This window comes from Netta rufina (genome assembly GCF_964035555.1).
Source record: "Netta rufina genome assembly, chromosome: 3".
NCBI lineage: Eukaryota > Metazoa > Chordata > Aves > Anseriformes > Anatidae > Netta > Netta rufina.
The window spans coordinates 43,201,308-43,214,060 of NC_140125.1; the positions used below are offsets into that span (position 1 = coordinate 43,201,308).

Sequence of the window (12,753 nt, forward strand, 5' to 3'; positions counted from 1 at the left end):
AAAATAGCTTAACGTCACTGGGCAATATATGTGATGTCTTTGACTTACCTAGACTGCTGGCAGATACACTTGATGTTTGATCCAGCTGCTTCCTAGCACGACTACCTCTCCATCGCACATGGGAAAATCTTGTGCCCCTCCAACTGTTGATAACATTTAGATGCCATTTTTTTCTGCCTCATAACAGAAAAAACAAACAACTCTTTTAATCTGGAAGGTAGAAGAGTAAAAAGACTTCATAAAATTTTATTGCCTAATCCTGTCTGCCATAAAAAGGAGGTTAGGAACTTTTAAATTATTCACATGCTTTACAGAACTGCGAGAGGAATGAATAGCCCTATTCTTTCTCTCTGCAGAGAGGTTCTTAAGTCTCCATCTGTAGAGATATTCAAAACTTGACTGGACATGGTCCTGAGCAACCTGCTCAGGCTGATCCTACTTAAGCGGGGGGTGGGGGCAGACTATATGATCTCCGAGGCCTCTTCCAACCTAAGCAATTCTGTGGTTCTGTGAAACAGATGGGTAAATCCATCCTACTCACATAGCTCTGTATATCTGGTCTCCATACTATCAGAAGAAAAAGCTTTTTGTCTAAGGCACCAAATAGGCTCCCCAGGGAAGTGGTCACAGCACTAAGCCTGTTGGAATTCAAGCATTTGGACAACGCGCTCAGACATATGGTCTGATTTTTGAGTAGTCCTGTGTAGGGTCAGGAGTTGGACTCAATGATCCTTGTGGGTTCTCCCAACTCAGGATATTCTGTGATTCTATGGAAGAAAACTATCGACTAACAGATCACAGAAGATACTGGATTTCTAACAGCATTGAGATATTTAACTCAAGTTTGGTTTGCTCATTTTCACTTATGATCAGGAAAAAGCCTGTTATATACTTGCAAGGACTCTCTGGCATTAGTTTAGAATATCTAAAGCTATAAAACCTTAAGTACCCTTAGCTCACAACGAAAGATATACTGGATAAAGTCTCATGCTGCATGCACTGTGGTAATCTACCTAGTTATATTAAGAGGTGGCTAATGAGAGACAGGATCTTTTCCCTTGCCACACTGCTACATGCAGATCTTAATATTACTGTTGTAACACTGCCTATAAAATAAATAGCCTGTGCAGCTTGGCTTGTAAGTATTCCCATCTGGGCTCTATACTGACACTCACTGGCCACATGAATATTTGTTAGCTAGGCAGCCTCACTGAAAGCTCCACACAGGCATGTTTGTAAGACGGGCCTGACAGCTTTTAGTTTCACTGCATCGCTAGAAATTATTATGGTGCCTGTTGCTACTGTGCAAACAGATACTTCCTCATCTCCCTACCCAAAGATGGGCTAATAAGCCCATGGGGAAAATGAAAAGGGAAGTTAAAAGGCAGCGATAGAAGCTATTACAAAAAAACAAAAAACAAAAAACAAAAAACAAACAACAACAACAAAACTTCATTCTCTTAAGTAAATAAATAAAAATCCTTACCTGTACTCTTGATGCTGAATCAGATGCAGAATTTATTTACATCTACTGCCATACCACCTCTAAGGGTTGGACACGGTGCTTAGGGACATGGTTTAGTGGGTGACATTGGTAGTAGGACAATGGCTGGACCAGATCATCTTGAAAGTCTTTTCCAACCTTAACGATTCTACGATACCCAGCCACCGTTGTAAAAGCATCAAAAGAAGTACATTCACACAAAAGAAAGAACGAGCATACACCATATGATTCTGCCCACACCAACTGCAAGAAATTACAGGAACATTCGCATTGCTGTGCTGGATAATTAATCTTAAAGTAACAATCACATTCAAATGTTCCAAGAACAGGCTGGCCACAGTTCCTGGTTACTCCCTGAAGAACTCCTTTGTACGAGTTAAGATAGCATTAAAATATAATTTTCAAGAAAATCCAGGTCACTTTGCAACACAGTAGCTACAAAACATTTATTTTTTTAAATAAAAAACATTTAAATCATCAGGTCTTGTAAAACAGCATGTCAAGCGTTCATCTTTGTTGTGTGAGCACCTTCAGTTTTATGCTAAAACAATCAACACAGTTTATTATTTGGTCAGACTATTAACCTATGTTGAAATAAATATACCTTAACCAAGACAGATCACTTAATGCACACCAGATTACCATAGCTTTACAAAAAGTTTCTCTGGTGACAAGTGAAACAGAGACTGCTAAACTATGATTGCAGTGTTTTTTCTCTTTTTTTAATTTCAGTGAAGACTGGCCTATGAAACTATGAAAAACAATGATAGCTTAAAAGGGCTATATAACAAAAGAAACACATTTGAGACGGCTTACCTAAATGCTCTCAGAATGAGAGGTGGAATACATATTTCTAAATTAGTTATAAGATGCCGGGCAGATCATAACATATGACCCATTCTCATGCAAAACTATCCACGGAACAGAAATAGAAATTTTTGTTTAATAACAAAAGAGATAAGCCACTGATAAGTGAAAATAATGGAGTCCACAAAGGGCATTTTATGCCGATACTACTGATTACAAGATGTAGGGTGTAAAATTCCACAAAGTGATATAAACCTTTTAAAGTAGAGAACAAAAGTTTGCAGGTCAAAATTACTTCAGCACCTGAGATTTTCCTGCAGAAAGGCAGACCTTGATACTTCCTTCAGAAACATGTAATACAATAACTCCTTTTCTCTCAGTGTTGCATCAGAATAATTGATCAAGAAAGAGTTGAAATACACAGTGTTCCACATTTCTAATTATGCCCTGAAGATAAATCTGCTAGCAAACTATATTTAAGATTTGATCCATGTGCATTACATAATTGACTGCTTTATGAAAACATTTTGTATTATAATTGGAATAGATTTCATCTACTAAGTAGTCTGATGAAACTGAGTTTAAAGAAAAGTCAAAGAACAGCATGCAACTTGAATCATGTTGACAATGAACTAAGATTACTGAAATAAAAACATGTTTGAACAGAATGTAATAACTTAACCTGCTATGCATGAATCTAGCTTTACAGACAACTAGTGGTTATGTCTTCACTTTTGGTAAAGATAATACTTTAAGGAAATCCTTTTCTATTCTCACTTTGAGACCTGGGAAGTTACAAGTCTGTGTTCTGCTCTGCATGACTAAGAATTCATGATTTTGTACGTGCAATTTTATCTGTCATTCTCAAGGTAACCAGCAAACTGCATACCAGTCTTCAAATAGAAACTTTCTTTTTCAATTCCTTGGCTTTGAAACTTTTAAGTAATTGTGTATTCTACTTAACAACTGAACTCCCAGACCCCACGGGAAAGAAGAACATATAAAACAAAGGCCTCAGCAAAACACTGTTCTGAGGAGAACATGGTAGTTTTATTCTAACATGATCTAACTTTATTTATGAAAATTATTTATCAAATGATATGCAAAAATAAGATTTCAAATACTGGAATATAACGGCTATTCATTTAATTCTAGAAGGAATGCATTCATGAGACAAAGTAGACCATACACTTGGTTTTACTTATTCATTTAGTGAAATTGGATTTTTTTTTTTATTTTTTGTTTTTTAAAATCAAGGTTAAATGTCCCTCCCACCACAACTAACAACCTGGAACTTTCTGGAACCTTTCTATCCCTGAAAAACAGTTAAGAACATCTCTTTCTGCCCTTTAATTCTTAAATATGAATAACTGGGCAATCAGTAGTAACTTGAGGTAATATTTTTTTTTTTTCAGTTTAATTTAATTTGTTTTTGCTGCTCTAAAATCTGAGTGCAGTAAAATGCAGTTATATCACTTAAAAGCAAAAACCAGTCGTCCTTAACCCCATCAACTTTTCCCAATACAAGGTGCAGCAGAATTTAAAAAAAATGAGGGGAGGGAGAGAGGCAGAAAGGGGTGCACAACCCCCTCCATCACAAACAAAAAAAATCCCAAACCAAGAATATTTTTTTTCAGTGCAAACACTGCAATCTTCAAAACGTTAAGAGTACAAATATTTACATTCCAGTGTATCCTTACCTACCAGGAATGTTGTTTCACATTAGAAAGTATGTCAAATACCTTTAATCCAATCAAAATACTAACGTTTACCCTCTCAAATTGATACAGTGGCTGAAACCGAAGTGTTTATACAATCAGTACAACTTTCTGGAGAAACTAATGCACACAGTTGAAAGTTCTCTCAAAAACCAAGGACAAAGACTGCAAATGCAGCTGCTGGTCCTTAACCAATTCCAGTATAACAGGCTAAAAAGAAACAAGGCATTTAATAGAGTGAACTTCTACACTGGCATCTTAATCCCTACCCCCTTCCCAAATTCTATAGGGCCTAGAGTCTAGCTGCAGATAATCCCCATTTATGTGAAACACTTTTTCACTGAATATAACATTATTTTACATTGTTCAGTTTTTCAATGTGCAAATGTTGAATTTCTAATAAAAAATTCTAAAGGGAAGGAAAATGTATGTGACACTGCAAAAGGAGGTGGATACATTATTTTAATCGTTCAAAATATGCTCAGCAACTTCATCTAGAAAACTATTTTGCAGCACTGTGCTTGTAGAATTACTAGTTGGGATTCCAAGAAATATGTGAAAAAGGCACCTATTATAGTTTCTTAATTAGCTGCCCATTTTAATAATTTTGGTACTACTTGTCACAGTACATCAGAAAACAGCAGCACAAAGCATTAGACGGACAAGAATTTTATATTTGTTCTCCTTTAAAAAGCAAACATTTTAAAAAGGCACTTAAGACAGAAACTCTCTTTCCAGTTCATATATAGATGGCCGGCAAGTTTTGCTCTTCATTCTACATAAAGGTACAGTACAGTCTCTGTTTTGACCTTCCACATCAATATCAAGTAATGAAGGCATGTGGCAGTTAGTTCTTTCCTCAGTATCTGGCAAGAAGTTAACATCTGGATCTGTATTGCCTTCTGAACATTCAGGGTCTTTAGAGTTCGGTTTATTAACACGTGGAATAATCTGCCATGAATCAATTTTACTTCTTACAGAAGAAGGTCGAGGCCTTGGTATAATATTGATAGCTCTTTGTTTTTCTATTGAAATACCACTGTGATTGCTTCTTTGTTGAAGAGACGGGGAATGTAGAGTTCCAGTAACTGACAGAATGGGCAACTTGGAGACGTCATTGGTTGAAGTAAATCCATTAGCTAGTGGAACGGAAAGGCCAAACACACAAACAAAAGAAAGAATGTAAACCGTGTGTCTCCTTGATTTCTTTGACATTTGTAAAACTGGGTTACCATAAGCATTATTGTGTTTTTTCCCCCCCCATCAAAAAAAGATTAAGAGTCTCATATACATTTGTGGTGAATCTCTTGAAAAGATAGCGTTACTCAATTAACACTTCCATCTATACTTTCTGCTACAGGTCATACCAATTTATATTTATTTCACTGTTACAAAAGAAAGAGAAAGTATTAAACATCCACTAATTGGATTCCACTAATTAATAGTGGAATACAGCCCCCCAGATTTGTCAACTTATTACGAATAATTACATACACATAGAGTACCATAAAGAATATTACACTTAAGCCACTATAGAATATGACTACTGAAATTCAGAACTTCTGTTATTTTCAAAAAGTCATTAATCATGAACATATCCATTGACATAGTAAGCAAATATAAAGACTTTTTTTCCCCGCTTCTATTTGCATTAACATCTTAAGGATTTGTGAAGTATGTAATAGAATTCCTGGGTCAAACAAGCAACTCAGAACTCATCAGATTTGCTTTTCTTGAAGTTAAAAATGTGCAGTGTTAAAACGAGAATTCCCTCACTTACACAGACTGTGAAACAAGTATGTTTCTCAGTCTCATGAAGTCCCCAAACCACATAATGCATGCAGCTCACAACGTAACTTCAGTTTTTTTCACCATTGTGAAATAACACCATCATTGTACATTTCACAAAGAACGGGTTACCACTGACATAAAAAGACTAGTGAAACCTATTTTTGCAATACTTGAGAAAAACAAAGCATCTTTTCCAGTGAAACCTTCACAATACCAACAATGTAATAGGATCCTATTCCAAGGCTTAACGCAGGGTTCAGACACTGAGCACTTACCCACATACAGTTATGATTGGTGAGCTAACACTTGACAGTGTAATAAAGATCTAGTGACTCATTACTGAACGGTTAGTTTCCGTATGTTTTCTGTTTCTATACTTAACAATTCCCCACATTTGAAATTCTCAATTACCCACCTGTGGTCTGAAAATTGTTCCCATCTGATAAGGTTCGTCTGTGACCCAACACACGTAACTTTGTTGAGGAATCATTTGGCGCATTTTCAGATTCTTGTTGCAGACACAGATTGAAAGGCCGATTTTTTAATCGTGTAGAAACTGTGTTAGGAGCCAGCTGTATTCTCTGTTCTCTCTTACTTTCGTAAGTTTCAGATGAAAAGTCATCATTAGAACTCCGTGGATTGCAATCACCAAGCACATTGCTTATAAATGCATCTTCACTGTCAGACTGAAGTAGGCATTTTGTGGAAATGGAGGGCATAGAGAGAAGATTCACAGTATTTACAGCTGGATTTAAGGATGGAATACTTGTTTCCTCTTTCTTGGACTGCAGTCTTGTAGGGCTGGCACTCCTGCGAAATTTTGAAGCACGCTGAAATAGTCCATCGCGTTTCTTCTTCTCATCTTTAGGCAAGAGCTCATCTGGACCCTGCGATTTGTTCAACTCTCTAATATCCAAGCCCAGGGCAACAGATGCAAGGAGGACTGCACACCCATAAAGCACCGAATCAGTCTTCTTTTTCTGCGTCGTTCTGCTCAGACTGTTTGTAGGTGTCATTTGAGGAGTACTATTTGTAGAACTAGCAGAGGTTCCTTCTTCAAAGCTCTCGTGCTCTGCTGTGTTCTCTACTTGATCATCCTTCCAAAGAGGTAGATTAATATAGGCCTGATTTGGCAACTTAATTGGCTTTGGTCTTTTACTGTCCAAACCTTCAGGAAGATGTCTCTTATCTGTACATACACCTAAAAACATTACAATATACTTTAAGAATACAGTTCAGCTGCTATGCATGCCTGCATATGTACACTAGGATTTTCTATTACTTGTAAGTATTAATCTTGAGATACACCGTATGCGCCCTTTAGATGTGGTCAGAAGTTCAGAGACTCACATTGTAACATTCAGAAACACACCCTTAGCCTAACCTTTTCAAGTTCTCTGGATAGTCTTTAAAATAGCAGAAGAACCATTTCACTATAATGTCGTACTTTTAGCAACTCAAAAGCAAACCCTAGTAGAAGAAACTTGCAACCAATCTTCCTGAGTACATAAGCTAATTGTGAAGAAATTGTGTTTTCTAGAATCGAAAGACAGTTTTGTTTTTAGAAAGGCAAAATATATCTTCCAAAAGTTACAACACAGTTGAAAAGCAGATACTGTGTTTGCACAGCTTTGGTAGTGCTTTTCAAGTATTCCTGCGTATATATTACAGTAAAGTGATTTAATATACACAAACTGACAGATGAGATCTGCAACCGTTTCTTTACAACATTTTCAATTGAGCTGTGTTACAAAATCCACTGAATTTTTCCAATTAATTCATTAGGTCATGGTGATCTGAAGAGCAAATTTGACATTTCACATCTAATGACAAATAAAAAGAAAGGTGCAATTGACTTGCATGTGTTATTTCACTGTAAACTACTGAACAGTAGAGAATAAACACGGACACATTTGAAATGCAAATATGTCAACTTGTACAACCTTCTCTGTGTGTAGGGATTTAACAGTAAGCTAAAATTTTAAAATTTTAAAGTAAAGTAAAATTTTAAAGTAAGTAAAATTTTAAAATTGCTATTTGCAATGCTGTGTTTTATACCCCTACCAGTATACAGGAAGATGAAAATGCCTTTTTCCTAGGGAGAAAAGCAGTGTCTAAGCAGCTTGCCATTTCCACTTCCAGCTGGTGCAAATCTACCAGCTGCTGGGGACACCAAGTTATATCAGTTTATTGGGTTTTTCTCCCCCACGATAGTGGAAACTTAATTTTCTCAGTTAAGAGAACCTGTAGTATAGATTATATGTGCAAATATGAAAATGATTATGAATATTGTATAGGTATAGCACACTATAGGAACGGACATAAAAAGCAACATTTTGCTTATATTAAATGCTATTATGTCCCTGATTTTCCTTTGTGATTTCCTGTAAATCCCAATACGTTGCCTCAATGACTGAGATTTAAAATCCACATAATTTTTCATGAAAATTTAGAGAATAACCAGCATTAGAAAAAAAAAAAAGTTAACAAATATCTGGAAATATATTAGGGCTTACAGTTTTTAATTTACTGCATTTGTTCCCTGCCTATGCAGAGGCCCCCAACAACAACAAAAAAATCATTAATGATTATTTACATGTCAAGACAGTTATTGCTTTAGGTATTTCTTTACAAAAAAAGCTACAAAGCAGTGCACATACCTAACACACAAATCAGCCTACTGACTCAAAATCTTGGAAAAAAAAAATCTGTGTGATATGGCAGATCTCATAAACCTGTATCTATTTGTTGGCTGCTAATGATGGAAAGGTAAATATTATACCATTTAGTGTTGTTATAGATGGGTTTCTTTTTTGTTGTTTATTTATTTGCACAGGAATAGTATCTGTAGCATGACAACTCTTAATAATCTGCATAATTCTTGAGGAACTTGAACAATGGCTTTATACCACTGAAGACAGTCTTCACGCCATCATATGGCAACTTCCACTTTTTCAGAAATAGCTCTTACCTTGGTCCACGAATAGTGAAGCTAAAGGAACACCCTTCTGATTTTTCATTACAAGGGTTGACCAAGGGTTGCTGCCATCTGAAAGGGGTCTTATTCTGAAATAACGATAGTTATTTTGATATTACAGAAGATATCATGCTTATATATACACTTTGACAGAAAAGTGCTACAATATCTCTCTTTAAACTACAAACATGTAGTACACAACTTGAAAACAGTAAAGCTTCCTGAAGTTAAAAAAAAAAAAAAAAAAAAAAAAAAAGGAAAAAAGTAATAAATAGCATAGTAGCATAGTCATATGACTTAGGATCAGGAATTTATTCTAACATGAAAATTTCAGCACATAATAGCCTAAAAAGAAAAATAATGAAAAATAGGCCTTGGCTACCTAACGAAGAAAAAAAGCTGGTGAAAACTGGGACATGTTCACTGTCTCAAACTGACACAAATATCAGAAATTTATTATACATAATGATTTTCAAAGAAACAAAAATATCATAAAGCCAGTTTCAATAGACGGTCTGGAACTAACCAGGTTAGCAACCAGGTAAATGAGCATATGACTCCACAAAAAAGATGCATTTAAGTAATTATACATGCTAGAAGCAAAGGGATCTCTCTCATTAGAAAACAGCTAACCTCCTGTTTTCAGCAATGAGAGAAAATTAAGTAAACACGTTCAACTGATTTTTAGAACTCTTTCACTCTGTATTTGTCAGTGTGAATGCTTGTGTGCACTGTGCCTCATGTGCACAAAGTCACTCTTACTTAATTGTACTGGAGGAGCCCACTGGGTGCTATGCTTGCAGTTCCTCAAGCCAGTCTGAGGAAGGGCGAGAAAGACAGAGAAGCCATAAATGCCTTGTATGCATTAGTAGTTCAGCATCCCAGTATCTTCTAAGTCTCAAAAACTGCAGATAAAGGGTTATACATAAGAGCCACAAAAACATTAAGACAAGTAAACCTTTTATCCTCAAATCTGCTTGGGAGAGCTACTCATCACTCATGTAGTTCCTAAATTAAAAAATAGGTAGGACTGAGTTTTAGCTACAACTATAGAGAGCAGAACTTGCTCACTACCTACATTAGTGATTCAGTTTCCAAGGACACTTAGTATTATCAAACAAAATGTAGTAGACATACTTGTCCTTACAATCTGCACGATCCTTTGTTTGAACTGAACTTGGTCCCCATGTACAACCTTTCTTTTTAAAATTTCTCTTCACATCTTCAAACTCTTCTTGGTGATAAGTTGTGCTCCTTCCCCAGGTTCTGTTACTTTCATCTGAAGTTACTAGAGATTGGATTAAAAAATACAATAAAACTAGACTCTACAAAAAAAACAACAAAAACAAGTAGTTTTATAAAAAATATTTTGACAGAACTCTTTACTGCAATATCATTCTGACACAATAATACAGGAGTAAACAAAATCTGAGACTTTCTTCTTTTAAAAAAACCACCACGCAAGCTGCAGCGAAGCAAAAAGATGAGCAAGCAAGAAAAGTAATTTATGAGCTCAGAAGACACCCAAATTAAAGACAAAGCCACAAGATGATCATATTTTCCATGCTTCCTTTAACTGAGAGCCTTATATTTAGGTAATTCAGACAAGTGAATTAGACTGAGCACTTAAATTCCAATGAAGAAAATATACGCTGTGAAACAACTGTTATCAAGTGAAACAGGATATTCCAATGTGAGAAAGATTGATGTTTTCTTTCTCATTAAATCCAAACAGATCATATTTTTAAAGTGTCACTTCTTCGTTAAATGCTTAGTCTTTCACTTCCGGTCAGCTGTGAAATTTAACAGAACCAGCACCTTTGAAACATAATGAAATCTTGCCTTTTTTCATAACCCCACTGGGAAGTTCATATTCACTTGTGATATCTACATCTTGCTGGTACACATATACACTGTTTCTTCGGCCATTAGTTGTGTGTGTATCTGTTTTGGGAATCACTGAGGAAAAATTAAGAGAATGTAGTAGAAATCTTAGTCAAGCTGATTTCAGACAGGGATCTGTTTCCCTTCTTATATTTTTAGCTTTGGTCATAAAGTCTGGGTCTAAAAAGGCACTAAGCATCTTTTGATAGAGGGTTTTTACTGTAAGGTTTACAGGGTCCTCTTTCTAGAACCAGTCCCAAGAAAGTACGTTTTTGTATGCAGCCAATTGGAGAAGTAAACTTCTATCAATGTAGCATACTTACAGCTATGATGGAGACATAAGAGAAAAACAACTTAGCTTGTTATAACAGCATAATTAACAAGGTAGTCATTTACACGCCAGGTCTTCTGCCACTCCTGCACCACTGCAGAGTATTCTCCTCCCTCACTGTACACCTTTTCACCAGCACAACTTCTTGTGTAGTACAACAGACTACTTGCCTTCTTTCAGCTCCCATACTTCAACTGTAATTCTGGGGCCTATGCAATGTATATCTTCCAGGTTCTCATTCCCCATTCAAACAGCTTTCAGAAGTAGCTGAATTAGGTTTTATGACAAGATTTACAATCGACTAGATTTTTATTTTAAAATAAAAAGCATTTAGATTTGGAAGTTAGAATCACTGATGACAAAGCAAAGCAATCAAGCAACCAATTGTTAGAAATGCCTGTTCAAATCACCTGTATTTGAGTAAGTCTTCTTGAAACAAAGACACTTTGAAGTGAAATCAAGATAAAACATTATTGTGGGAAAGAAAATTTATTTTGCACAGGTGCAGATGGGTGTGGAAGCTAAATTGTTTCACCTAGATACTCCTGAAAGATCTGATAAGCTTTTAGGTAAAGCCTAGGGATTCACATTCAAAAGTAGAAGAGTGCTTCTTTTAAAGGAGAGCCTTTATGTTGTCCCATATGTTTTAGACCTACAAACACCAATGCCTGCTCAAAGAAAAAGATCTCCAGTGGCACATAGCACACATGTTAGGATTTACACTGGCACTGCTACGCACAGGCTATGAATTAAAAACAAACAAAAAACCCTTGAGTTTTGTGCCAATACCTGAAACTAGCTTCATTTCCAACTTCCATACAGAGCAAGGAGAACCAAAGATAAAACAAGACATTCTTGTTTATATATAATTATGATATTTCATAACAGAAAACCTTTTTTCTTGCTGCAGAAAGATAAGAAAACAAAAACAAAAATCTACAAAAAAGCACGGAAAACCACCACAGCCATAACACTTTGAAGAGGTGGGAGGAACCATTATAAACACAGTTACTTGTCAGCTAACTTCTTGAAAAAAAAAAAAAAAAATTCACTTTCCTTCAATCTCAAATTTTCTTTAAGAAAAGCAAGATGGGGTTTGTCCACCTTTCTATTACTCACAATATATGGGTAGTAATAGTCTTTGGCCAGAAAACGCTGAGTTACAGCTCAGCAAATACTGGAGTGAGTTACTATTGTCAGAAAAGACACTATTTTACCTTTAGACAATAATTAATGAGAAAGACTGCATAAAGCAAGAAGAGAGATGTGGTTTCTACCCAAGTTTTAAACAACGTTTCAGGTTGGTTTCAAATAAAAAGGAAATTTTGATTTTTCCTCCTCCTTGATTGTCTCTGTTACAGCCCAGATTCTCAAATAATTTCCTTCAGAGGAAACTACTCCGGCAATGCCAGACAGCCACTGTCCATAAGCAATCAACTGAATTGTGTTCCACTGGTTTTACGGAGAAACTTGGAAGGTTTTTCCTTTCATGTAATATTCCATTTCAAATATGGATAATCAAACAATCTACTTCACACAACAGATTAAAAAGTATAAAAGCAACCTATCTCTACATTCCCAGAATTATTTGGGAATTTGGCATTCCCAAATATAAGTGTTGGCTTTACTATAACAATATGGCAAGTTTGCTTCCAAATTCATAACTCCACTACATTAGCTTAAACAGATTCCCTTCTGGCATCAGTATACAGGGAATAATGTAAGATTCCTTCTTTATTTT

At 35.8% G+C, this 12,753-nt stretch overlaps 1 protein-coding gene across 1 annotated transcript in view; it reads right to left on the bottom strand.

Moving 5' to 3' along the window:
• Window positions 1-4,743: 4,743 nt before the first annotated feature.
• The window catches only part of MAP3K21 (mitogen-activated protein kinase kinase kinase 21), a gene marked incomplete at both ends in the record, with an annotated part of 40,274 nt that continues 32,264 nt past the window's right edge, over window positions 4,744-12,753 (bottom strand). The window contains 5 exons of the mRNA XM_084284411.1: window positions 4,744-5,168; window positions 6,236-7,021; window positions 8,792-8,886; window positions 9,935-10,085; window positions 10,640-10,756. Of these exons, the coding sequence (XP_084140537.1) occupies window positions 4,744-5,168; window positions 6,236-7,021; window positions 8,792-8,886; window positions 9,935-10,085; window positions 10,640-10,756 (1,574 nt within the window). The remainder of the gene's footprint in view (window positions 5,169-6,235; window positions 7,022-8,791; window positions 8,887-9,934; window positions 10,086-10,639; window positions 10,757-12,753) is intronic.